We start from the raw sequence: 27,336 nt of genomic DNA, 5'->3' as shown, positions 1-27,336 counted from the left end.
TTTTGTTTTGTGCTGTATTTGATTGTATTTTTTTGTTTGTTTTAGCTTTTTGAGTATTCATGCTAAATCCACATCTTTTTGGACCGTGATGTTATTCACACAACCACACGCACACGCACACGCACGCTAAAAGGGAGCGCAAAGGCGACTCCCCCTTCTCGGTCGCATGCACACATGCATACATCCACACCCACACACGAACACTCCCACTGACACGTGCACGCGCACACGCTCGCAGCCATAAGTGAGCGAGTCGCGCCAGCCGATCATACACACACGCAAAAACCACACATCCGCTCGGACGCACATGCAAGGAGCACTACCGTGGGACGACTTTTGACACTTTCAAGGGCTGCCGAATATGAGGCGACGTCAACGCTGAACAAAAAAAAAAAAGAAAAAAAAGCTGACCGGTAAGTGACTTCTTTTGTGCTCCTTTTAGCGAATAATCACTATGTCATAACATGACATTTTGAGCATGCTGCCATCAATTAAGAGATTGTGCGCAGTGACGTGTGAGCAGGCAATTAGAGGAGAGGGGGAAAAAAATGATGAAGTGGGACGGCATGAGTTTCCCTTTGTGGTTAAGAGGAGTGAGGATGAGCTCCAAGTCAGTTTGTACACTATGAATCACACGGCAGTGGTTCTCAAAATGTGGGCGGCGGGCTGAAAAGTGGTCTGCGGATGCACTCTGGGTGGTCGTTGAGAGCTGGTAATGAAAACTAAATGAATAAATAAAATTATTAAGTGCATTCCGTGTCTTTTCACATTATTTTTTTCCTGGTTTTGGATATTCAATGGCTGTTATTTGATCACTTTTTAACTTTATTATACATTTAAATTATATATGTATCTCAATTTGCATACATAATCGCTTTAAAAATACTTTTAGGATTACAAATGAATTTTAGTAGCATAATGTTTAAAATAAAAATATTTAATAGTGTGTGCCTTCGCTCCACGATTTGTGGTCAACTAAGTCGACTCATGTAATTTCCTTTTGGGAAGCCGGATTCAGTTTGATCTGTTTTGATAAGCACCAGCTGTCCATGAGAACACACACATGCAAATACACTATGATAAGGAGTGTCTGTATTTACATATGCTGGCAGACTTGTGGTGTATTAATGTGTTTTCATTTTGGTCCGGTATCCTGTTGCAGCGGATCAAACGATAACTGTAACATTGAGCTCATTGTTTGTCAGAGGCAACACGAACACGACACGACATTACAACTCATAATGAACTGAAACAAAATATATAAAATTATCCATGTCAGAAAGTTAAGCTAATAATCACGCTTGTCACAGTGTACAATTGTGGACTGACACGAGCCTGCCTCATGTCTGCCCACACATCCAACGTAAATCTAAACAACCAAAAAGAGTCATTCTAAATTTGGTCCCACTGTGAAAAAACAGTGTGACCAGTTAACATATTAATCAATGCCTCGCCAAGTTTCTCTGCCCATGACCTGCCAGCTGGGCTGGGCAACGAGGAGTTGGTTGACGTCAATTTAATAGCACCACCTGCTGGCCTGGCATGCACATTGCCTATATTAATAGTTCAAACTACATAAACCACAAACTATGTCTAAAAATTATATGTTAATATAATTTAAAACTCCTATTCAACATTGCTCTGAAAAACTAAAAATGTTGGTGTACATACGTATGGCGAGGACTCCATGAATTTCATTATCAACCCAGGCTACACTTGGCTCCTCCCAGTTCTAAAAAATGTTAATCCCTCAGTTGAAGAGCTTGACTTCAACATTGAGTACTTCCTTGACATCATTTAAAGTAACATTTCCACAAGCCGGCCGGGGCTTAGAAAGCGCAAAAATCAGATTTTCAACAAATAGCTCAAAACAAACCATGAAGTTTATTGTACTGCATTTCAGTCGTATGACGGCAGATCATTAGAATAAACGGCATCGTTTTTACTTGGTAGTTGCTCTGTCAGTTCACCCAAAAGGAGTTTAACAGGCACCCTCCTCCGACCACAATCTTATCTCCATGCAGACTACAAGGCCCAAAGGGAAAAAGCAAATGGCAACTGTGCATATTTTGCAAGTATAAAGCTATAACTCATCGCCGGCGTGTTGCCGGCAGACCAAAATAGAGAGCAGCGACTTCAGCTGATGGTGTCCTTCTCGTGTGCGAACACGGCGCCGACAGATGCGTTGGGAAGCGAGTCAACGCAAGGATGCCTGTGTGACACTCGGCCGTACTTGAAATCTCGCAAAGCGCAGACGTTAGGCGCGCAATAAGATGTTTATTACGCAGTCGTAGGACAGTTTCGAATGTAATGGAATACGTTGGAATGAGAACGATGGTCAAGGCACATGAAACAGACAAGATGGCGGGCGCGGTTACCACCATCCTGACTCGCTTTTGTTTCATTTGTTTTAATATATTTTCTAGAAGTGTTTTTTTTTTTCATACGAATATTTACTGTACCGTATTTTCCGGACTATATGCCGCTACTTTTTTCCTCGATTTTGAACCATGCGGCTAATACAACGGTGCAGCTTTTGTGTGGATTATTCTTTCACCACTAGGGGCACTCTTTAGTTCAGAAAATACGCTAAATAAATCTCAATTTCAATTATGATTTAATTAATTTGTGACACAAACGCAGGTTACGTCGCCTTTGGCATCATCTTTAAGTGTTCCACAAAGAGCACAGGTGAGGTTTTCCGAAAATAGCTGAAGATAGGATCCGCCAAAAATAAATAACTAAAATTCTGAATCGTGACGTGCAAATAGGCGGGGATTTACTGCCGTTATTTGTCCAAGGCCTCATCAGTTTACAACGGTACTGCAATTGAAAATCGGGTTGAACAAAGAAGTATGTTGCGACACAGGACCTCCTCTGAGCTCTCAGCAGACTGAAGCGAAGCAGTTGTTTTTGTTTCATAAGGCGAACAGGAAGCAGCGTGGCTTATCTTCTCGGAGGGCCTGTTGTCCGTCCTAACCGCTTCAGTGTGTCTCGACAAGGAGTGGGAGAGTGGTTGCATTTCAAGGAACCAGAGATGGTTCTCATGGACGGTGGCAGTTGTCCCGACGACACGGCGGGCTAAAGGCAGCTCAGGGGGAACTTTAAGATGGCAAATGTGACTCCAGCTGCTCACCGTGACATCTCAGCTAGAATGATCTAGTCCTTGAAAGGAGTGGACTGTTGGTTCTCGGCCACTTGGAGTTGCGTATCAAGTTGCAGGTCCATTGTTCATGACGTGAAATTAAACTACAGCTGTTACAGTGCCTGTTTATGTAAGGACCACTTCGGTCTTACTCCCGGGTCTGCTTTGATGTTTTGTTCCAATGACGGCGACGTAACACAAATCTCCACCTATTCCAAAAACTCAAAAGTTAGGACACTCATAAGTCCAGTTGTACTGCCGCGAGAGACTAAGACCTAGCTGTTGTGAAATGCGCTATACAAATAAAGTTGCATTGGATTGTATTTTATTGTACGCATCATCTTATACGCCAGTTCCGACCTTGTTTACACGACACGTTTCTTCTGTTTTCATCATTTAAAAAAGGTAACCAAGAACATTTTGTTGCTTGGAGTTTATCGCTCATTATTTGTGCTACTGTGAGTGTCATCACGTTGTCAAAAGTGAGGTCTTTAACAAGATCACTTCTGTTATTTGGAATCCATTAAAAGGTCCTCACAAGTCCAGCAGCGGTCCGCGTTTGTCAGCAAATCCAGAGTTGACTGATTAAAAGACCAAACAACACCACAGGCTCCCTTAAGTGGCTAAAATCTCGGTGATTAGGCTGCCGACAATATGTTGTGAAGCCGGCGGAACAGCTGTACATGGTTCTCAATTGAGACTCCGCAAGTGAGCTTTTAATGATGTGACAAGGAAGAAGTTATGTTTTGGGTAAATATGGTGCACCTTATGCATAGTAGCAGAGACTTTGGTACTTTAAATTGGATAAACAAAACAAACAGGTTGCAAGAAGTAGGTGGATCTTTGGATTTTAATGATTATGTCCAGTTGCCATGATGTTTTTTTTTTTAGCCTAGACTTTGTTAGATGCTACACCAGAGGTAGGGAACTCCAGTTAAACGATCCTGATTATTTAAATCAGGTGTTTGGAGTAGGGAGAGAGGTAAAACAGGCAGGATATGGCTCTCCAGGAACCAGAGTTCCCTACCCCTGTGCTAGACCATTAATAAGAAATCTCGGGGTAGAGGGATCTGAAGGACCAGGGGTGAATCCCAAACGTCATTGGGAGAGAGAAGTCGATAGCGTGCTAAATTGACACATCAGAAAACGTGAGAAACCTTGAGAAGGGACCACAGATGGGGGAATCGGACGACAAATTACCCAAATAAGAAACTTCACACCCCCGTTCTAGGACTTAGTTACACCCATCCAGCCTAAGGCTTGGATATAACTTCAGAACGGGGTAATATTTATGCAATGACTTCAACCGCCCCTTTATTCCATGTCAGTCGCGTTTATATTGACCACCAGAAGGCATTGAAAAGGTTGCTAATGGGACACAGGCCGTCACTTCTGTTATGATACTACATTCTGTCTTCGTCTATGAAAAATAAACATGGAAAAAATGATTACTTTTACAAGCACTGTAATATGGTACATCATGTACAGATGGCAGAACTGATACCGTGGCTCCATTCTCAAAAAATATGCATGATGCCAAAAGGTAGAAGTTGTGACAGTTCCCAGTGAACAGAAGGCCAGATCTGACATAGATTTCAACCCGTAACTTTTTTGCTGTGAGGTGACACTGCCAACCGCTGCTAAATGTGGCGTATGGAAGGAAGGTTTCTAATTGCAGTAGGCATGCAATTTGAGAGAGGAAGCTTATTGTCCGTCCGTTTTAAACTTCCTTTTCGACATCGTCCAGATGTTCCAGAATAACGACTATCACGCAAGTGAACATCTCCAAGGGGGCTCTGATATGTCAAGAAGAAAAACAGCCCACCATTTTACGACTGAACGGCGCAACATGTGAATGCCACGCTCTTGAAATATGCAGGCTAAGCTTAGTGGATACTCAGTTGAGGCAGGGAGCCTTCAGAAAATTACACCCTGGAAGCCAACGACAACAAAGTGCCAGGAACAGGGAGAGCAGCGTGCTCGTAGCGCTTATGAAAGAACACCAAAAGGAGGCGGGGGTGGGGGTTGGACAGATCGGTTTCAATCCTTTCCAAAATAGTAGCAAGGATATACACTGGGACCACCAATGCGATAGGGTGCACCACTTTCGAAATAGCAGTCGTAGGCAGTCGGTAGTTTTCGTTCTGGCCGAAATCCAGGAAGATGACCCTGGTCATTTGATCCCTCGTGGATCTCAGACCTCGGCCAAAAATCTATAGTTCCTTGTCGTTTGAGTGTTCTGTTATCTTTGGATAGCGCAACACAGACCATTATTGTATATTCCATCGCTTTATACTGCACGGCTAGTTTAATGTGGCATAAAAACAAACATGTTTGACAGCTGCATGTTTCATCTGGACTTTGTTCAAATGACTAGCGTTTGCAAGCATAATAAATGCAAGCTAATATTCTCATGTTGGGCTCAGCTGGAATTAACTTCACAACGTCCGGCCAAGTCAGTGTTTTTGGGGGCTTTGGAATTCATATCTTCAGATTTATGCATGACAAAGAAATTATAGACTACAATGATCGGTTGCGCAAAGCCCGACTTCAGGCAGAGTGGTAGTGTGGTAGTCAGGTGACCAAGGGAAGTCCGCCCACTATGCAAATGAGGAGCAGTGACTAAATAAAAACAGCATGTGTTTGATGCCTGACACTACTACGCATTGCCTTCTACTCTATTTCGAGGCTGCTCCTTTACTCTCATTTTTTTTCCCAAGTTTCTTGTATTTTCAGTTGAAATATCTTTTTCCGGGATGGTTTTGTTCTCTGACAATTTTTTGATCTTGCCTTAATTTAACTCTAGAATCCGACTGAAGCCATTGAAAATGTTTTATTAGCTTTTTTTTTTCCTGACCGGAATGGAATACTTTTTTTGTTCTATGAAAGTTTGAGGTGCCTGCCCTGCCAGTGGGGATGTCCAGAGCCACGAGATCAGCCTCTAGGTCTCGGAGTCGCTCGAGATCCCGGTCCCGATCCCGCTCCAGATCCCGGTCAACCTCGCAGTCTCAGAGAAGTCACTCGCGATCCCGCTCCAGGAGACATCGGTACAGGTAGATTTCACCAATTTGCACGACTTGTAAAAAAATAAAATAAAAATTTTGTTTTGTTTCTGCCATGGGCTGACAACATTTTAAATATCTTTTCCCGATTGATCTTGGCAATAATCATCTCTCCACTGATTGGTTAGCCGTCATTACCGGCAAGCATAGAGTCAAACAGGATTTGAGTAGAGCGCTCCTCCTCTGTTTGGCCCATGTGACACAACTGGAGTGTAAGCGCAACTCTTTGCCATTAAGTGTGCAGAGCAGCTCAGTGCGCTGCCTTGTGAATCGCTCGGTATTCCAATGAAAAAAAGGACGCGGTGAGTTTTTATTTGCATTCTGCCGATCTTTCATATCTCTTTTACATCCTTTCTGTCTTTTTTGCTGCCTTTGGATGAATGAGTTTGTTTTGGCATACTTTGATGGTTTGTTGAGTTCAGTCATATAACATTTCCACGGATGGTGGAAACGGGAGTACAATACGATGCATGGTAAAAAGACGGTGGGGAAAACTCTGAAAACATTTACAGTTTGATGTCTACACCAAAAGCCTGAAACAGAAGATGTTAATGTCTACGCCAGATGTAAAACATTCATAAGATCAAATGTAACCGCGGGGAGTCCCAAAATGTGGCTGGCACACATATACTATAGCGATAACATACTATAGGATCATGGCGATATATTGCACACTACTATTTTATGCTGAAGCGAAAGTAGTGCAGATGAGGAGCACCAGAGCCACCATGTGGACTTTTGCGCCACTACACGGTGTTCTGATTGTCCACCTTTCTGCAGAACAGAGGTGTTTGGTTTCAATGGTAGCACAGAAATTGGGATCTGGAAGAACCGCTAGTGCCACAAACGTACGTTGTAGAGTAGTTATAGTGAGGAGAAAGAAATCACTGAACATGAATCAAAACATGACTCTGCCAATGTTTTTAAAATACTAAAAAGAATACGACAGAAAACAGACCATACCTCAGGGGTACCCAAGTCCGGTCCTCAAGAACAGGCTGCGTTTTAGATGTTTCCCTCTTCCAACACACCGGATTTAAATGATCAGGGTTGTTATCAGGCTTCTCAGAGCTTCTTGATTAGCTGATCGTTTGAATCAGGTGCGTTTTTCAAGAGAGAGACATGTTACGCAAGAAATTCATTACTTTAAGGCTGGCACAAGACAATGTAATCACCAAGAATATACATTTTTTCTTTAATCAAATCAAACAATTCTCTGAAAACGGTGAAAGACTGCAAGCCTAAACAAGTTTGGTAAATAACAACCTTAAAAAAACTTTCTGATATAAAAGAACCCATCATGTTTAATCAAATAATTCTCTTGAATAAGGCCGTGGATTGGAATAACTTTCTTCCCCGAATCTGTTGCATCAACGTCCTTAATGCTCCCTGGTTCAAATTACTCCATCGGTCCCAGTTTTATACACCAGGAAAGTCCCCAAATTTGTTTAAATCTTTATTTCAAATTTTTTTAAGTCATGTCATCATCCACGCAAGTTGAAAAAAGTAATGATCCTATTTTGACAAAGTAGGGAGTAGAACGTTCATAAATGAGTTTTTAATTGTGGCAAGTAAAAATAAAAAGTAAAAGTGAGAAAAATGGATACCCAAATCAAAAATCTACTTGATTGCTTTCCACAACTTCCCAAATATTATCAAAAGCACATCGGCTTCTTCTGAATATCAGGCCAGGTGTAGAGATCAAAATCAGACTTTAAGTGTGATTTATTTATTTATTTATTTTTTGTTGTTCTAGCTCAAGGTCACGGTCTCGATCACGGTCCCGGTCAAGATCTCAATCGCCACTTTATAACCGCGACAAGAAATACCAGAACAGCCGTGAGTTCCGAGGCTACCACCGCGGCTTTCGGAGGCCGTACAACTTCCGCGGCAGAGGACGGGGCTACTTCTCACGCGGACGATACCAGCGTGGTGGTGGAGGCGGCGGCGGCGGGAGAGGCTACAATAACAACAACAACAATCATTTCCGGAACAACTGGAAAAATTACAAGCATAATCCTCAAAAGCAGCAAAAGCAACATCACCAAAACCAATCCAGAGGGCGACCCTACTTCCAGAAATTCTCCGGAAGCCCCCCTCCTCCTGGACACTCCCGCTACTCTGACCGATCCCTTTCACCATTATCCAGGCAATCACAGCATTCTAACGCTTCCTCTCACGGCTCTCCCCCTAAAGCCTCTCTGGTGGCTAATCAAAGTTCCAACAATGTAAAAGAGGAACTTTTGACCTCCAAGGAGGCCCAGAAAGAAGGGGCAGATGCGGAGCAATTCGAGGCGGGAGATGCCCAAGAAGGTCAAAGTGGCGAGTCAACAGAGGGGGGCTGGAAAGTGCTGACGGAGTGCAACAGCAGTCCAAAGAAAGCCAGTCCAGAAAATTTTGCTGTCAATGTTCAGAACAGCCAAAACTCAAACCAGGCTGGTACCTCACCCAAGAATTCGAATGACAACAACAATGGCGCCTCCCCTTGGCAGCCCATGTGTAATGCACCCTCTACAAAAATGTTGTCACAGGAAGCGCTCAATCAAATGCTCTCCAGCCTTGACATATTCAAGAGCGAGGAATTCCCTGATGGAGATAAAACGGCCATCTCCATTGCATTCAGAAAGTAAGACGGATTTTATTCTTATGTTCGTGATAACCTTCATCACATCTTTGCATGCACGTAGAGTTGCTGTATGTAAATTTGCGTTAGCTTTGTCTCTCTCTTTTTTGTTCCGTTTGTCTAGGTTTCTGAAGGAGCACAATAAAAAAACAAACCCCGCTTGGGAAAACAGGAGCACAGAGGCAAATACCGCAGAGGATGACCAGGCCAATATAAACGGTCCAGCACCTGCCAGTGTCGCTGAGCCACCGTCCAAGCGCCACACCGAAGACCTGAATGGCAAAGTGACTTTAAATCATTTAATAAATGATTCTCCTTCCCCGTCTGATGAGGCAGAGGACGAGATACTCCTCAAGCCTCACTCCAAGTCACTCAATAAAGACAGGCACAATGGAGACACGGACAACCGGAATCCAAAGGTTGTTCTTTCATTCAGAGAGCCGTTTGACGAGTGCTTTGACAGATGGCAAAGCGTAAGCGTGGCGTCCTCACAAGGAGCCAACGGTCAACCCAACGTCCTCGGAGACGAGACGTACACGGCTCATAAATCGGCTGCCATTTCTCGGCGGGAAACCTTTGAAGAGTTGGGTAGCAAACCCAGCAAAATATCAAAATCTCCCTCAACATCATCTCCTCTGCCACTGTTGAGGCGGAACTCAGACAGGGAGATGTTTATGATGACACAAGAGGACTCATCACTGTCGTCCTTGAGAAAACCTGAGCCCAAGATTAATGTCAGAATGGATTTCCTTGGAGACAGCTTGATAGGGTAAGTTCTGCTTTTCTGGTTTGGACACTTTGCTATGAATGCTATGCTGCATCCTGGATTTGACTCACACAATAATTTTGATCATGTTCAGCACTTCAGAGATTTTAGCTCAGGAACGACAGTTGTCTCAGGACCTGGTCCAGTCCTCAAAGAGGGGCCAGGAGTTCCGCTCCATCTTTCAACACGTTCAGACTGCTCCCATGCAGAGAACTCCCTCCGAGTTATTTGCTCAGCACATTGTGGCCATCCTGCACCACATAAGAGGTGATCTTAGATGTGTACGACTCCATCGTGTTTAACCAATCTCGTAATGTTCAAGGATTGGTTGAAGGAACGTAATCTGGAGGTCAAAAGTAACTTTTCAAAATGACTGTCAAAGCCGTCTTTGGCTGTTGGGCGTGAAAGTTAGCGACTCATTCTATACTTGATAATAAATTGAAATGACCTCAAAAACTTCCAAACTCCAAAAATATTTTTTTTTGTCCGTAGTCCAGTTGCAAACAACGTCTAGACTCGGCCTTTTAAGGATTTTCAGACTTCCTCCTCATTATGCGCCCAGGTTTCCTGTTTTTTGAACGGATTTTACGGACTATAAGCCGCTACTTTTTTCCTCAATTTTGAAGCATGCGGCTAATACAGCGGTGCAGCTTTTCTGTGGATTTTTCTTTCACCAGTAGGGGCGCTATATAGTTATAGAAAAATACGTTAAATAAATCTCGATTTTTTTTTTCTCTTGGGTCTGTTTTGTTTTAATTAGCAAAGTTGTTTCCGTGTTAAAAGGCACTGTTTTAGCAATCTGTTTATGTACCTTTATGTGCATTCATAGTATGAAATCGTTCTGTACGTGCAGTAAACAAATCATTATTTCAATATAGAACACTGCGGCTTATAGTCTGGTGTGGCTTATATATCGTTTTTTGTGGCTGCGTCCAGAAAAACTGACATGGGCATGATCCATATTTTTGCACGCAATCAAATATGGAATTGAAAAGGAGAAAAAAATAACGCCTTCACTCTTTACACAGCTCAGCACTTTACGTCTTCCCGATTGACTCTTAACGAGCGATTCACCGTCTACCAAAGACAAGCTGCGGAGAGGGAGAGCATGAAGCCGAGAAAAAGCCCGGAGATTCACAGGTAGAGTCGCCCTCGTGAGCGTGCTGTGGCTCCGCCTCCCATTTTAAAAAGCAGCCTTCAGGTATTTTCCTCCACTGTTGTTTGTTTCCGGGTGGAGGTCAGTTCTTCGTTCTTCATTGTCCTGTCGGATGTTCGTCTTCATAGCTAAGTGTGGCTACGGAACAGCACGGCACGGTGTCTTAATGGTATTGTTGTGTCATCCCTTGCAGGAGAATTGACGTATCACCAAGTGCTTTTAAGAAACACTCACAGGTTTTTGAGGCAATGAAAAGCTCAGAGGATGGCACTAACAAGGTGACTGACTATTTTGCACTATGACGTATAAACAGGGCCAAACAGAACGGCGCACCAGTGAGCACGCCAGATGCCTTTAGAGTGCTCGCCCTCTCATGAGTGAATGTCAATGCGGCATTTTGACTTTCTGTTGTGAGTCGGTTATTATGTTGGCACGAGCCCAACCTGAGGCTAATCAATAAGATAAAAGTCAAAACGTGGATGCCGCCGTGCCCAAGCTGTTCAAGGGACTAATTGTCTTTGTAAGTATCAAAACTATGGAAATATCCCAAAAGAGCAAGACATTGAATCCATTTACGATTACATTTAGGAGTAAACCTTACAATTCATAATGATTAGAACTAAAATGATGATTTGATACCAAATATTGCTTCCAACTTTCAAACTCAAGTTTGGGTTCCCATCTTGTGTGCAGCAATGGATTTCAACACGATTCGAAATCTTGAGTGACTCGTTTGAATTGGATAATACAAGACTGTCCTACAGAAAATATATATTTAATCACGGCCCCAACCAGTGAGGAGCTAAAATGATGATGACTGATTCTACTACATAGTCTAGTTGAATTCTCAACGCATTCACTACCAGCCGAGTAAAAACAAATGGATCTTTGACGTCTTTAGCCGTCAATGGCAGTAAACGAGTTTTAATTGTACTCTGACCGAGCTTGTTCCCATAGAAAGTTCAGTTTATCTTACGAACCATCTTGGCAGACTTGACAACATCTGCATGCTAATCCAAAGTATGTCCACGACACTGTGTTGTGTTTTGCATTACTCAGGATGTTGGGGAAAAAACAAAAGGTGACCCAATGGACCTACGCTTGGATATTGAACGGCGTAAAAAGTATTCAAGCCGCGAAAGAGATTACTATCAGGAAAGGGTTGGCAATTCCCCAGAGACGAGTCCAGAGAAATCGGAAGAAAAGTTTTCCAAGAAATCAAAGTACGTGCGACACCTCGATCCTTTTTGAGATTCTCCAATAAAATTGAGGAAGATTGTTGGAATGTGCACGTACCATGTACCCCCGTGTAGGATCAGTGAGAGCAAGTTCTCTCGCTCCAGGTCGTCCTCATCGTCGTCTTCAAAGTCTCATGTGGATGACGTGCCCAAGCCCGAGCTCAAAAACGACGGCTTTAACAGGGCTCGGCTTGCTCCGACTGAGACGCCTGCGGAGAAAGAAACACAGTGGAGAGAATTTGTGAGTTCCATTTGTTTGCTGTCTACTGTGACAACTAGAACTGGGCAATATGTCAAATACAGTACAAAAAAATATATTTTAAATTTTTTGCTTCACTTATCCAAAAAGCAAATGACAATGACATTACTCAAACATGGTTTGCCCTTTTGGGATAGATTTTATTATATATATATATATATATATATATATATATATATATATAAATATATAAAAAAAATTTTTTTTTTTCCCTTGTGAAAACACCGCAATTTCTTGTCTATTGTAGCAAGTAAAATTTCGCGGAAGGGGCTGGAAGAGGAGCCACAACCAGGAAGACTGCGATCCAGACATGGGAGGAGCGCCAAAAAACAAAGACTGGGATCAGGAATGGACCCCAAGGAGCCGAACATACTACTTGGTAGGACATGTTTCTTCCCATTTTCACTTCAATTCTCATGACGATTTAACAATTCTGTATTTGTGTCTGTTGACCAAGCACGACGACAGAGATGGCGAGGTAGAAGCCAGCAAGTGGATGGATAACCGAGGAGGGCAAGGACGCGGCGGAGGTGGCTTTTCACAAGGACGGGCGAGGTTTATCATACGTAAAGCCAACGCCGGCGGGTCGAACACCTGGACCCAAGATCGGATCCTGGTCAACGGAGAAAAAAGTGGCATGCAGGAAGATCAGTCAGAACGGGACCAGAAAGACGGAAATACCTGAGTGACGACATCTTGAGAGAGCATTTCCTTATGGGACTTACATCCACTGGAATATTCAACAAATCCAGATTGCAGAGGTTTTACATCTGATTTCGCTTCTTAGAAGATGACTCACCGGGACTTGACAGTCGTTACACGGTGGATTACCGTTTCCCACCATACGTTCCCTGGTCCTAGTCACACTTTACAAAATGACTGGTGGACTTTTTGGAGTGTCAGTCCCAAAAAAATAAATAAATAAAATAAAATAAAAAATCTTGTTTGTGCCCTGAACCTTTCAAAATGACAAGGATTCCAATGAAGTTGAGACGTTGTGGTAAACAAAGAAAAACAGAAGAGATGAGAGAGCAGTGCGATGCTGAGAGGGACGCATATGCCCCTGGCTAACATGCTTTTTTTCCAGCTGTACAACAATAAAGTGTAATTGCACATCCACTCCAGTAGTTAGCAGCAGCGCTCTCATTGTGCGTGCGAGTATTAACTCTACGATGTAGGTTTGTTTTGCGACAAAAATGCTATTATTTATATTTGCGGCGTAGAGTGGGTGGGGAGCGTGAATTGTTTTCTTCTTGCTGGGGGGCGTAACAGAAAATAATTGAGAAGCACTGGTTTAACACAACATCCCAACTTCATTGGAGTTGGGTTTGTAAAATCAAAAGACTGCTGGGGGGAATGTTTTTTATAGTTATCGTTGGGATTTAAAAAATAAATAAATTATAATAAAAAAAATAATAAAAATCACATTTATGCCTTAAATGTTTAAATTGTAAGACTTTTTGTAGTTCTGGTGTCACATACTGTAGGGATTCAAGAGCATCAATCTGACAAAGGGACCAACCTGGAAAGGGTCATCAAAAAGTCAGGTCGTCTATCGGATTTACAGTAGCTTAGCATGAAGCTAACTTTTACGACATGGGTCACATTTTGAATTTCTGTTCACAGGAGGAGCTGTAGCCAGCTCGATATAAGGAAAACACGTACACGTTTATATATACAATTGGATTTGTGTGTTCATCAAACAGGATTTATATTTGCTTAGAAGATGATAATTTGCTTTTTATCTTTAAAAAAAGATCTCATTCTGTGATAATGGGGCAACTTTATCCGGTTACATTTTTTATACTAGATGATGCAAGAACATTTAACCCAGAATTAGAATTTTTTTGTTTGCCAAAGTATCTTTAAAGAATGAAAAGAATTTGTTTACGTCTGCTGGTTTACGCAAGCAAACTCTGGCTTCCGTAGTAGGGTGTTTACATTATTTAATTCTAAAGATTATGCAAAAGTCGTAATGAACAGCCGCCAGTGAGTGAAGCGATGTTCAAAAGGGACAGTTAGTAGTATTTGTGTTCACCTGGAGTGCCTGTTTGTGTTACGCTGGAGCTAAATGGCTCTATAATAATCTCTGTTACACGGGTGGTTGTGTTTTTGAAGACTGTTTTATTAAATGGAACACTGATGACAACTGAGTCCAATTGAGCGCCTCTTAATTGCATTATCTGTTTGATTCGCATGAAAAAAGCAGAGAAGGTTTCGTAATATACAGATTTTTGCTGATGTCAGAGTTGTGTCGGGTTTCAAAATTATCCAGACTGCTACATCCAAGACGTGAGATGCATGTTTTGTGTTAATTGTATTTCTTAGTTTCATTGTTCAGTGATCGTTTTGGTTTTGATTTAAAACTGTGACTCTAAGAAGTGTGGTGACAAGTGATATCCCTCCCCATCCCTGATATTGATGGTTAGCTTAGTTGTCACTTGAGCACCTATTGCATCAGTGGTACTGTCATTGACAAAGCTGCTTTCCTCTAAATCAGGGCTAGCAGGCGCGAGCTAGCAGGCGCGAGCTAGCAGGCGCGAGCTAGCAGGCGCGAGCTAGCAGGCGCGAGCTAGCAGGCGCGAGCTAGCAGGCGCGAGCTAGCAGGCGCGAGCTAGCAGGCGCGAGCTAGCAGGCGCGAGCTAGCAGGCGCGAGCTAGCAGGCGCGAGCTAGCAGGCGCGAGCTAGCAGGCGCGAGCTAGCAGGCGCGAGCTAGCAGGCGCGAGCTAGCAGGCGCGAGCTAGCAGGCGCGAGCTAGCAGGCGCGAGCTAGCAGGCGCGTTTGTTCTTTTTCCAATGTATTGTTGACATAACGCATATCCAAATTGTGCCATGTGAGAGAACAAACAAACATCACATTAGTGTCTCTTGGGTCATACAAAGAGAATCCAGGCATAATTTCAATGCCCATTTCCTATCGAACACGGCATCATGACAACTAAGTGGTGGATAGCAACACTACTCGGGCTTTTGTAACATTTTACAACAAATTTCTACATAAGAGACTTGTAGCTACGTAATGGAAGTGCACGTATGGGAGTGAAAGTTCCAGTTTCCGATGACAGTATAGTATTGTATTGTTCCGATTGCAAGTACAGTATACAAACTCATGACGCATCATGAGTCACGTGGGAAGACGCAAGCCGAAGCCGCACAATGGATGCACAACATGTACTAACTCCATAAACACATGACTGAGACTTATAGGGATGTTCACAGCAGGTGACTTTATGGCCACCTTATTCAGTGCTGAATGTTTCTGTCATTGCTTCATCTCCTTGAGAACAAGCTGGTAAACACTTATGAGGTGACTTGGCTCAGCTGTACCATTTATAAACCTGCCTCACCTGTTTTTCCACAGACCGTAGCCTTCCTCACTCCCTCCCTCCCTCCTTCCTTCAAGTTCTCACTCTCCCCTCCTCTCTTTCGACTTGCAATGACAAGCCTCAAGAAACGCTGAATGTTAATGTTTGACAAGTAGGAAGAAGGTCACAGACGACGGCGGTATCGAGTTCTGTGACTCACACATCGGACTGAGGAAAACAAAGTCGGACAAGATGGGTGAGACTGCTTCTTTTAGAGATATATGACGTTTCCTTTTAATTTGCTTTGCTAGGATTCAGGGATCAAGACAGGGGAGTTACCGCTAAGTTAAAACTATTTGCCGCTCAAAAAATCGAGGAATTCCTAACTGGACTATGTGCGTGTGAATATTCCCATTCATCCGGGTCATGTCGTCATTCTCAAGACACAGAATCGGCAGAACCAGAATTTTTCCTGATGTTCGAGAACATACATGGTGGTGGCATGGCTCACTTGCTAGAGCCATTTACCATTTATCGCGCTAAAGACACTGAAATATTGAACAGTCGCTGCATATAAGCATATAAGCCGCAGCAACTATTTTGGGGGGAAAAAAAATATATACAGGCCGCAGTTTTCTATGTTGAAAAAAAATAAGTGAGTGTGAATGCACATCAAGGTACATAAACAGATCGTTAAAACAGTGCCTTCTAACACAGCGACAAGCAGAAAAGACCCAATGAAAATTAAAAAAAATAAAAATAAAATAATCGAGATTCATGTAGCGTATTTTCTGAACTATAGAGCGCCCCTAGTGGTGAAAGAAATATCCACAGAAAAGCCGCACCGTAGTATTCGCCACATGGTTCAAAATCTAGGAAAAAAGTAGCCGCTTATAGTCCCGGAAAATACGGTAATCGTTTTTTTAATGTATAATAATTTAATATCTATTGCAATATGTTAAAAACTATGTTTACTTCATCTTTAAATGTGCCGCAGAGGTTCTGGTGCTGATCAACTTCGAGGGTACGATGGGGGACGAGATTACGGTGCGGATGGGGGACGTGGTAAAAAACGTCACAAAGGCCAGTGAGGAAGGCTGGCTGGAGGGCGAGGTGCGAGGCAAGCGAGGGATCTTCCCGGCCAACTTTGTCAAGGTCTGTTTTGGCGACGACATCCCGAGATGTGTGTCCTGGCTATCTGTGTTGACCCGCATTTTTTTGGGTGTGTGGGGGGGGTCTCTCCAGGAGGTCCCTGTATATTTGATGGGGGACAGCAAACGAGAACCAAGAAGCATCCGAACAAGTACGCATCTAAGTCGTCAGTAAATCCGGAGTACTTGTTTTCTGTAAAACTATCTTTCATCTCTTCAGCGAAGAGGATGAAACAAGTAAGGACATGCGAGGTGGTGTTTGCCTACAACCCCGCGAACGAGGACGAGCTGCAGTTGGTGGTCGGGGAGACGGTGGAAATCATCAGCGAGGTGAGGTTTTGTAGTCACTCGGCAGCCGCGAAGCCCGCAGCGAGTTGAGTAAATAAATAAATCACGGGGATGCACTCGAGTTTGCTCAGGTGAGAGTTTTTTTGTTTGGGTACAGCTATTCTTGTCTAGCGTGTCGGTGCCATGTAATCCGGTGACCGGAATTCGTCCCCGGGGGTTTTCTGTGACATAAGAATGAGACGATTGACAGACTGTCATCTGTAGAATGCGTTCAGTTTCAGGTTGGTAGAAAACAAGTGTTTCTCATTGGCGGTCTCTTGAAATTGATAGATTGAAGACGGATGGTGGATGGGAATCAAAAGCGGCAGAGTGGGGGCATTTCCGTCCAACTTTGTACGAGAGATCTTCGTCGCCCCGAAAGGTATGTCTACCAGATACTTTTATTATTCATTACGCCTCATTAACTACTAAATTGGATCTTTGACGTCTTTAGCCGTCAATGGCAGTAAATGAGTGAATATTATTTTACTTGGGTCTTTAAACTGCCCAAAAGATCATCAACATTTGCAAGCTTGCGGAACCTGGTGAAAATGTTCTTATCGACTCATCGCGAGCAAGACAAAGTTCTATCGTAACACGACAGACCCAAAAGGACCCGTGCTCAAATCCAAACATTACGTCAGTCATTTGGGTTTAAGCAGCCATTTTAAGATTCGCTGCTCGTACTTTGACAAACTCTGACCCGGGAATTGTTCCAAATGAAGAAATAGAAATAGAATAGAAATCCCTTTATTGTCATTGTACTCAAGTGTGCAACGAGATTAGAGAGCTCCATTGCAACCAAATATCCCAATTTGGGTGGAGGACGGTGTCAAATGTCGACCATCATTTGGAGGGCTCTTAGAGAGGGTGACATTTGGCAAACATTTGCGACCGCACGAACTGTCGTGAACCCTGACTTGAACGCAACCTTCGCTACCTCGGCAAACGTTCGCCCGTCAATAAGATTTGGGCTTAACGGATGTACTTTGTCAAAACTCCAACGTTCCAATCAAAAGCAAGTATCCGAGACAATTGCAAAGCTTTTTGCCTGCTGCATCTTTTGACGATTACGTAGACGTGAAAAAGACCGTTCGGGTTTGAGGGTCACTGGAAATTTAAGAACAAAAAATATGATTTAGTTGTTCTTCCTTTCTTCGTTTCATGAACGTATATCTGAACGTTACGGCATTTGACTTGGGCCCACCTACATCTCCACTTCTTCCTTTCTGCGTTTGACCCTTGTACCTTTCGTATACATAAGTAAAGGGACTGGTCGCCCACTTGTTCCTCGTTGGTGGTCTGGTTTCCCGCTCGTTCCTGATGGACGGCACCTGATTCCGCTGCGACCAATAAAAGTGCTTTTGTTCTGCTGCTCGGCATTTTGGTTGACAAAAATCTCGTGAGCTTTGTAAGAGTCTGTAATTGTCACGTAGTAAACTCGGTTCGGATCTTTTTGTGACTATCGTTTCTACAAAACCTACATCATCCTAAAAAAAAAAAAAGAATTGCGAAATCAAATTCAATATTGTGGTGTGCGTTTCTTCCAGATGGCAAACACAATGACAGTAAGGTCAGACCCAAGCTAAGCGATGCAGTCTTCAGCAAAGAGGTACAGCTCAACTATTATCATCGTCCTTGTGATCCCTCTATTGGTCATCTTTTTTGTTTGTGTTCATTTTACAGATATCTCAGAGAGCAACAGTGCGCAGCAAAGCAAAAAATGGTACGTTGCACTAATAACACTAAAGTGATGTTCAGGTGGTTGCAGTTTTCAGGAATAACAGAAAGAGTTTCAAAAAGCAGATAGACAGGTCTATTCATAATCTTGCAACAACATCCACAAGCGAACATTCCGCAACTGAATTTGTTGTGCTTGAGGTCTTTCATATTATTCTTAAAGTATTTGACACAGTTTGCTTTATCTCTGGGTTTTATCATCTGGGGTTTTCCAGCGTTAAACTTGAAAGCTCAAAATCCTGATTGAGTTTCCGCACCCTTGACGTCAAAGAGACGTTGGCAGTGGATGTTTTTTCTCGGAGATGGGGTCATTGACCAGCACCAGCGTCAAAAAAAAAAAAAAAATCCTCACACGATTTGTACTTTCCGCAGTGGTGGAGTGTTGTCAAGTCATGTTCGACTACAAGGCCAAAGCAGAGGACGAGCTGGATTTAAAAATCGGAGACGCCGTCGTCATCCTCAGAAAGGTTCAAGAACATTTTTGTGTTATGCTTTCCCAGACATTCTTTGCGGATGACATTGCGCTTACCTCGAGGTACTATTTATCTTCCAATGCCGTATTTATCATTTTGTTAAAAACCAGCCCAACCAGTCCAACCTCTCGCCAGATTATCACGTTCCGTGCCGCGAGACGTGTGAATGTTTTGATGAAGGAGCCACTCATGAATGAGAAATTCCACCCCCTCCCCCCAAAAAAATCTTGACAAATAACGTTGATAAGTGCTAACGACGGTTTGGGTTAAGTTTGCTTTCTTGGGAGGGGTCTTTTTGAGGTAAATGCCACTTTCATCTGCTTCTGAAGGAAACCGAAGACGACGGTTGGTGGGAGGGCGAGCTCAACGGACGCTGCGGATTCTTCCCCGATAACTTTGTCATGGTGATACCGCCAATGGACAGTCTGAATGTGAGTCAATCAAGAAAATATATTTTTTTACATTTCCTGTAAATAAATTGTTGGGTTTACACAGTTCCTGCCGATTTCCAAAAATGTCCGTAAGTGAGCGGTTGAAAATTTTGCCGCATTAGTGGGCCCAATTTGCATAACCCCGCCCCTGCACTGAGTTTCTCTGGCCAGATAAACTAGGGCAAGAGTCGCCACATCCAAGGACTGCAAAGAATCACCACCATGTCAAAGCATTATATAACAGCATTATTATTACAATTAATATTGATGTTATGCGCAAATTTACCAATCCCCCTTTTTTTTTTTTTTAAAACTAAACCTTTAAATTTTGGGTATCTAACTCACTGCCAGGATGCATTGACTCAGAGTTTTTCTGACTTTTGGGAATTACTCACTCCCCCCAAAAAAGTCCTTCAGTGGAAAGAGTGTGTTAAAAAAAAAAAAAAAGAACGTGTCTTGAATACACAAAGGGAAGCACTGTAGCTAACTTGAGGTTTGCTTTTTCTGTCGGCGCTTTGTTCTCCAGGCTGGCAACAACAGCTTACCGCCCGCACGCAACATCAACAAGCAAGTCTCAGGTACGTTTTGGAATGCTGCCATAATCAAACCGATTTTATTTGCAAAGTCATGACAGTGCGTCTTGGACTGGAAACTAAATCGGTGGTTAACGGGGTAGTTGCTCGTGGCGTGTGCGGTAACTTGTGCAACTTGTTTCATTTGAGTTACGGACGCTCAGTAAATCCTTGGAGAGTAATACTCGGTTACGTGGAGGTGACACCCATATGACGGACTAAAACCTGTCAGTATCGGCCGAGCATGAAACTGGCAGGAGTGTGTTTATATTTCTTTTTTATAGCGCTAGTACTTATGATACATCAAACTTTAATTAATGTCATTGCGAACAAGGACATTTCTGTCTTTCTGACGCACATGATGATTCACTGATGTGTCAAACGGCTCCAATGTAGCTGCTTAGGAAGACTTACTCAATGTCACATTTTTTTTTTTCTTTTGCCTTAATTATCGGTGGCTGGGATCACCATCCTTTAGGGCTGTGCTTCTCAATTCTTTGATGTTACGCCCCACCAGGCAAGAAGAAAATCATTTGCATCCCCACCCCACCACCACCTCTCTGCCACAACTATAAATGATAGCATTTTCCCTGCAAAACAAACCGAAACCGTCGAGTTAATACTTGCTGCTCACAACGGGCAAGGAGAGCGCCACTGCCACCTACTGGAGACGATGTGCAATTACACTTCATTGTAGTATCTCACGGGTGTCAAAGGGGAACCACAGTCGCCAATGCACTTTGAAATAATTTACTGAACACAGGAGAACAAACAGTACAACACAAACACGACGGGCACACTCGCGCAGGTGCTGCTTTTGGCCACAGCTCACGCGTCGGAAGTCACGGGCAGACTTGGCAACGTCACAGAACACGCCTCAAAAAAGGCAACTTGTTTTTTGGGGGGTTTTTTTTCAATCTTGGTTGTCTTTGGATTAAGTTAGGCTTTTTTGGGGTGAGGGGGGGGGCGATGGAACGCAACACGTTTGGGAGTTTGTGGTTTGTGGTGAGGTTTTTGATGCAGAGAAGGTTTTGACTGATTTAGCAAACATTTGCAACAAAAACTCTCGAGGTTTTGGGGTGATCACAGTTCAAATTTAGAGGCCGTAAAAACAGGATAGGAGTAGTCATTTTGCGAAAGAGGACATGGTTAAAAATGAGATTTATTTTTTTAGGAACATCAAACCCTGAGGCCTATAAATACACGCGCGTAAATGGAAGGTAAAGCACGACGACACTTATACGGTTGGGGTTTAACGTTTTTAGGTGTTACGGCCAAACGTTTTCAGAACTATCTTGGCGGATGGTGGACTGGCGCCACAGTTATTTTTTTTTTTCTCAGAAAGTATCCCAAGCAGTGGGGAGGTGGTGAGCGAGAGGTCATGTGACATTGTTTAGAAGTCTTGCAAGGAAACGGTAGGGTGGGAGGTCTTCTAGCCACACGAGCTATTTCTACAAGCGGCACACGTCGGAGCGCCACTGCTTTGTGAGTGTGCCACACTTGAGAGGAAATGCTGTGAACACCCAAGGTTTTCTTCCTGTGCTGCTGCCACATCGTCGACGTTACCGTATACGCTTCATGTGAGTGTCAAGCGGCTTTTGGGTTCATGTATGACTGGATTGGAGGCAAAGCTTGGCCCCAGGGCTCAACTCTTAATTGTCGCTTGTTGTGACCCTCGGGAGCTTTGACAGCAGTGCAATTGGTTACAGCTGAGACCAGGCGTTGCGCTTGTGCAGCTTCTTCACATTGATGTTTGTGTTGAAGTAGAGACAGATTGCGTTTCTTTTTTTTTTTTTTAAATCTTTTATTTAGTTTGTGGTTTTACAAAAAGATGAAAGAATGAAAGACTTTTAGCACTTGATTAATTATTTATATATTAATTATATATATATATATATATATATATATATATATATATATATATATATTAATGATATATATATATATATATATTAATTCGATATTTATTTATTTATTTAATTTTTTTTTTTTTTTTCATTTTCTTTTGCATTTTGCAGACAAAACAGAGCGCCCCGCCATGGACAAAGTTGTCCCAACAAAAACAAAAGGTCGGGCTGCTCGCACACTGCGTCAAAAGAAAAAATGATTTCACAGTTGGAGTAACATGACATGAATAACATGTTTCTTTGCAGATGAGAAACCCGAGCTTAAGGATTTGCGAAGCCATCCCCCAACCAAAGTCAAGCTTCCGAGCATCAACAAACTCAGCCCGACTCAACTCAAAGACAAAGCTAACAAAGGTTTTTCCAAGTGAGACATTCTCAATTATTCTTTTCACGTCGACCCCCTCACGTTTTTTTTTTTGATAATTGTCAATCTACTTTTTTTCATCAAAAGTTAAATAACGCTCACTAGGGAAAATGTCAGGACCGCTCCTGCTTGGCACCGGGAGACGGCCCTTATACAAATTCAAGGTTTTGGTTGCCACGGTGTCCTTCGAAAAGAATGCCAGGATGCCCGACCTTTAGCGGCAAACAGCGGAAAGTCTAGGATGAGTCAGATCGGGCCCGACCACGCGAGACCAGCCTTCTTCCTGTTTCCTGTGTGAACGTGCGAGCAGACTCAGAAAACCAAAACAAAGACGTCTTCGAGGATCTTTTGTTTCTAAGTGTTTTCCGACTACATAACACGTAAAACACCCAAGAGTTCGCCTCCAAGACTTACCAAAGTTCGAATCTCGAACCTCTGAATTGTGAGGCACAGATTCTTACAATTTGCTCGCCCAACTTGACAAGTCCGGTCTTAACTATAGCGCCACGCAACCCATTGTCTGCTGACGTTGTTATTTTAAGAAATAAGCTTCTGGGCACCATTTCCAAAATATCAAATTTACTCTTGCAGAGCCAACGGCGAAACGTCCCCACTCTCGCCCAAATCTTCAGATGACAAAAACGGCGACCATTTCGACGGGGTGGACGCAGACGGCGACAAGCTGAACCATCCCACAGCCAACCGAGCCAAGCCCCCCCAGAGGAGACCCCCCTCGGGCGCGGTCGTCGGAGTTCAGGTTTAAAAAAAAAAAAAAAAAGCCCGTCTTGGTGATGGCACTTTCTCAGTGCTCTTGAATGAGTTTTGGAATGTTGAGTCACCGCTCAACCGCCAAGTTCATCATATTATTTTTGTGGCGACAACAATGCACGCCTTACTTTTACTTTTGGATGATTGAGCATTAGATAAACAATGTAATCGCAAAGGAATAAAACCAGTTCAGGAGCAAGTTAAAATATTTTTGTGTCAGAATCGAAACTGCTGCCGTCAGAAACATTTTTAATTAAAAATGGCGACATTTTTCTCTACAGACTCCCAACGACCCTGAACCCGAACTGACCAAGAAGGGCCAAACCGATAAACTGCCTGGCTTACAAAAGGTGTGATATAAAATATACAAAATTATTTATTGCAAACTGATGAACTTTTTATTTTCTTTTATTTATTTATTTTTTTAAATCAGGGTGCAGAGCACCTCAAGCCACCACCGGCAAAAGTCGACTTCCGACCCAAGACGCCGCCGCCGGTGCGACCGGCGCCTCCCCGGGTGCCAGCTGAAGTCCGAAAAGTGGCCCAGAAAGATGAGGTGACGCTGGAGAGCCTGCGGGCAGAAGTCAAGGATCTGCGGATGGCGCTGGAGCTTCTGCAGACGCGACACGAGTGAGTGCACATGGACATCTTTAGTTTTTTTTCTTTTTTTTATAACAGTGGCGTCGATTTCCGCTAATTGATGATATTTTTTTAAGTCGACTACCCACACCTAATTGTCATTCACGACAATTCAGTCAAATGTCAACTTTGGGTTTCAGTGAAATCCAATCAGCTTGGAATTGTTCCGATTTGGAATAAAAGTAAAAATAAATAAATTAACTGCCTCAATCCCAAGGCTTGACTGAAGAACTTCCGCATACATCAACCAGCCTATTTCCAGTTGTCATCACCCCATTAGCATTTTGTTCAATTTTTCAAAACTCAGCTTCTCATCGCTACCCTCCAGAAGGAAAATGTAAAAGCTTTCATTTTTTTTCCCACATGACACCTTGCTCTTGTCACACTTGAGTTGACAAAAGTGACCAAATGTGCATGTATGTTTGCGTCCTTAATCAGACATGACATACAGGAAGTGAAAGATGAACTGCGGGACGAGAGAAACAAACGACTGACACTGCAGGTCAGACAAGCGGGGCTTTATGCAAGAATAACCGCTATGATATTCCTAATTTTACGACAAAAAAAAACACTGTGTGTATTTTTCCATGCAGGAAGAAGTACACGTGTTGAGAATGAAACGTTAATCTCAAAGCAAAAAGGATCACGCAACATGTCCGTGGACTGCAAACAAGCTCACAAGCAAGGACTACATTAACCCTCTTGATATGTTGGGGTTAAACAGACCCACACGGAAATCTAGCGAGAGAGAAGATACATTTATTCTGCTGGGCTTACTATTGTTTCTTTTTCTTTTTCTTTCTTGATTTTTTTTTTTGGTTAAGTAATCGACTAGAATAGCATATGCACTTTGTTAGAATGTTTTGGATGATTATATCGATATCGGGTCACATTGACCCATGACCCTTGCTGATAAGAAACAACAGGGGGACAAAAGACAGTTTGACATCTTATTATCATCTTATATATTTGTCCTGGGTTTGATTGTATTATATTTTCTCATATGATGCATAATATGATATGTATGCAGCAGTACAGAGAAGTAAATGTATCACGTTAATATTTTTTTTTCCGAACATGGATGTTATTCTCCTAGTATCCACGTGAGGGAGCCATCGGGCTGTTGAAAGATTTCATCTTTTGTGACTGCTTTTGTGAATGTGAGCTTAAGTCAGATCATAAATCAAATCAAAAAGTCTTAGTGTTAAAACACAATTCACGTTTTACATTATTCATTATTTCGCCATTATTTCCTTAGGGCGAAAAAAAAATAGAAGTACTCGGTAGTCAACCGGCATCGTGGAAAGAAACTGCCGTCAATTGACTAGTGTCACAAAAGAAAAGACCGGAGTGGCTGTTCTGACAACATGGAGATGTTGACTAATTTTTCATTTACGGAAATAATATTGAGGTGTATGAAGATCGCTGTATGAAAGGGACGAGAAGAGGGTTGGTCAAGAAATTTTTCAATTGATTAAATCTGATAAAAATGTATTTTTACATTAATCAACAATATGGTACTGGTATTATTTTATCCACTTTAATTTGCCATTCTCACATTCTGCTGTAGTATCTGTGCAGAGTTAACTGGCTAACCTGTTATCCTATAAACCGAACAGGCCTGGAGTGAGTAATCTGGGGGGGGGGAGTTGTAACATTAGCGTCAGTCCGCAAAGTAGTGCACCGGAAGTTGTTCGATTGCATTTCAAAATAAGAGCACGGGGAGGAAGTGTAGTGTCAGCGGTTAGCTGTTTTTCAAATAAACACTGATTGCAATTTTCTAAATTACTGAACCTAAAGAATATCATGACCATTCCGCATTTTATCTCTTTTCTTTGTTGTTTTTTACATTACCCATGACCAAATGGAACTCCATATTTATTCTAGTCAAAAGACAACTTACCAATACTGCACATTTTCTTTTCATTTTATGCTTGCAAATTTTAGCATTTACATTGTTTTTAAAAAATGTGCTTTAATACGTTGAAATGTGTTTCGATGTGAGAACACATCTGGCTAACATCTAGAAGCCATCCCATCTCTACAACCGCTGTGGGAACGAAAGTTCTATTTTTAAAACAGAGGCACGCTTCCTCTGGGACCAAGGGGGGGTGAAAGGGGGTCACGCCATAAATTTCACCAACGGTTCACAGATATGAAAATGAATAGTCACTGTCTCTCTCCACATTGAACGTAAGTTGTCTTGTGACGAGGGAAGGAAGAAGAATGCGGGGGAGTTCGGGGTGGGGGGGCAGTCTTGACAGATAAAAAATAGAAATAATGACAAGAGTGTGTTCCAACAGACAAAGGGAAGTTTGTCACAGAAAGCCTATCATGTGCGGGACTTCATGGGAATTGACTTCTGGGCCGTTATTGTAAGTCACGAGGGGGCATTGAGGGCACAAAATAGGATTTAAAATATATGTATAAGTCACCACAGAACCACCAATATGGTTTTACTTGTGTTGATACAGTGGAAGGTCAAGCAACACGATTAGTCCGCAATCACGATAATAGCAGCAGAAGAAGTTGAAAGCCAACATGTATGGGCGCATTTTGGCAACTTGAGGTGAAACATGTCCTCAAATTAATTAGAAAGCGTTTTTTTCTGTCTCTTGTCCGGACAGCGTCATTTCGGACAGCTATGTCAAGGAAGCTGCAAACATACTCAACGAACACGCCGCCTCCGCAAAAGCTAACTTCAAAATAAAGCTAAACAAATAATGCGTCGAGGCATTGATAACCTAAGTGGACTTTTACTTTGAAGTTGCCCTCGTGGTGGCGTAACGGCTAATTTGACTTCCGTTCATCGACCATTTGTTTTATCGCGGTTTTAATTGACATTACATAGTTGCCACCAACACAACGCCTTCCCGAAATCAGACTCAGTCGCCAATTTAGGACGCTAACAAACCGCTAGGTAATTAGCCCGCCATTGTATGACACGTCACAAGCCTCCGGCGTTAGTGGCCACTACTGGCTAGTTGCTAGCTGTTAGCATTAGCGAAAAGTGCCAGCTCCCCCGCCCCCGAAATCTGAAACACAATTAAGCCTCAAGCTAGACTTTAGCTTTGAGATACATGCTAACACCACCAAACTGGTTCATAAAACGTCTTAATGTTTAATGCGAGAGCAACGCGGACTCAAATTCACATAAAATCTTGACATCTTACTTGTGAAGTGTTCACTTTCGCCCTCCCTCGACGTCATCACAGCCACGGTCATCTTTGAAGAGGGACCCGCTCTGACGAATGGATTAAACTCACGTGCAGGAGCGTTTGTATTGTAAATACACTAACACGTCGCATAGTCAAACAAACAAACACACATGTAAATAAAGGAACTTCTATGAACTGAGACTTGATTTAGCAAACTGGCTTCCTATTGGCTGATGACTTTTGGTACACGTTT

The 27,336-nt window shown here is 42.7% G+C and overlaps 2 protein-coding genes and 1 long non-coding RNA gene across 6 annotated transcripts in view; 2 read left to right on the top strand and 1 right to left on the bottom strand.

Annotated features, from left to right (window-relative positions):
• The window catches only part of LOC148328620 (uncharacterized), a 49,126-nt gene extending 21,831 nt beyond the window's left edge, over nucleotides 1-27,295 (bottom strand). Inside the window, exons 1-2 of the long non-coding RNA XR_015845546.1 lie at nucleotides 27,099-27,295; nucleotides 12,049-12,199 (exon numbers count right to left, since the gene is read on the bottom strand). This is a non-coding gene — a long non-coding RNA (uncharacterized LOC148328620). The remainder of the gene's footprint in view (nucleotides 1-12,048; nucleotides 12,200-27,098) is intronic.
• thrap3a (thyroid hormone receptor associated protein 3a) lies at nucleotides 279-13,741 on the top strand. 4 transcript variants are annotated; one of them, XM_088305946.1, is made up of 11 exons: nucleotides 279-413; nucleotides 6,035-6,198; nucleotides 7,964-8,833; nucleotides 8,955-9,599; nucleotides 9,691-9,863; nucleotides 10,625-10,736; nucleotides 10,946-11,030; nucleotides 11,812-11,975; nucleotides 12,096-12,231; nucleotides 12,497-12,628; nucleotides 12,707-13,741. In XM_088305946.1, exons 2-11 carry the CDS (start codon nucleotides 6,062-6,064, stop codon nucleotides 12,932-12,934), a joined length of 2,682 nt encoding a protein of 893 aa, XP_088162072.1. In that variant the 5' UTR covers nucleotides 279-413; nucleotides 6,035-6,061; the 3' UTR covers nucleotides 12,935-13,741. The 4 variants fall into 4 exon arrangements, with proteins under 4 accessions (XP_088162072.1, XP_088162070.1, XP_088162071.1 ...); XM_088305944.1 differs by having other exon boundaries at nucleotides 12,066-12,231; XM_088305947.1 differs by lacking the exon at nucleotides 279-413 and adding an exon at nucleotides 6,336-6,509 and having other exon boundaries at nucleotides 6,078-6,198; nucleotides 12,066-12,231.
• Nucleotides 15,247-25,440, top strand: mnmip1 (manchette microtubule inner protein 1). Its single transcript, XM_088307616.1, has 17 exons — nucleotides 15,247-15,809; nucleotides 16,551-16,708; nucleotides 16,799-16,856; nucleotides 16,925-17,034; nucleotides 17,323-17,413; nucleotides 18,582-18,643; nucleotides 18,718-18,757; nucleotides 19,144-19,238; nucleotides 19,574-19,675; nucleotides 20,202-20,253; nucleotides 22,266-22,316; nucleotides 22,401-22,518; nucleotides 23,110-23,275; nucleotides 23,568-23,636; nucleotides 23,720-23,916; nucleotides 24,364-24,427; nucleotides 24,519-25,440. The coding sequence occupies exons 1-17, from the start codon at nucleotides 15,806-15,808 to the stop codon at nucleotides 24,549-24,551; spliced, it is 1,470 nt and encodes a 489-aa protein (XP_088163742.1). The 5' UTR covers nucleotides 15,247-15,805; the 3' UTR covers nucleotides 24,552-25,440.
• Nucleotides 27,296-27,336: the final 41 nt, after the last annotated feature.

This window comes from Idiotropiscis lumnitzeri, chromosome 10 (assembly GCF_059441095.1).
Source record: "Idiotropiscis lumnitzeri isolate Australia: NSW breed Sydney's pygmy pipehorse chromosome 10, RoL_Ilum_1.0, whole genome shotgun sequence".
NCBI classification, from domain to species: Eukaryota; Metazoa; Chordata; class Actinopteri; order Syngnathiformes; family Syngnathidae; genus Idiotropiscis; species Idiotropiscis lumnitzeri.
Note: the sequence above shows the minus strand (reverse complement) of the source record. Positions and strands in the feature narration are given on the sequence as shown.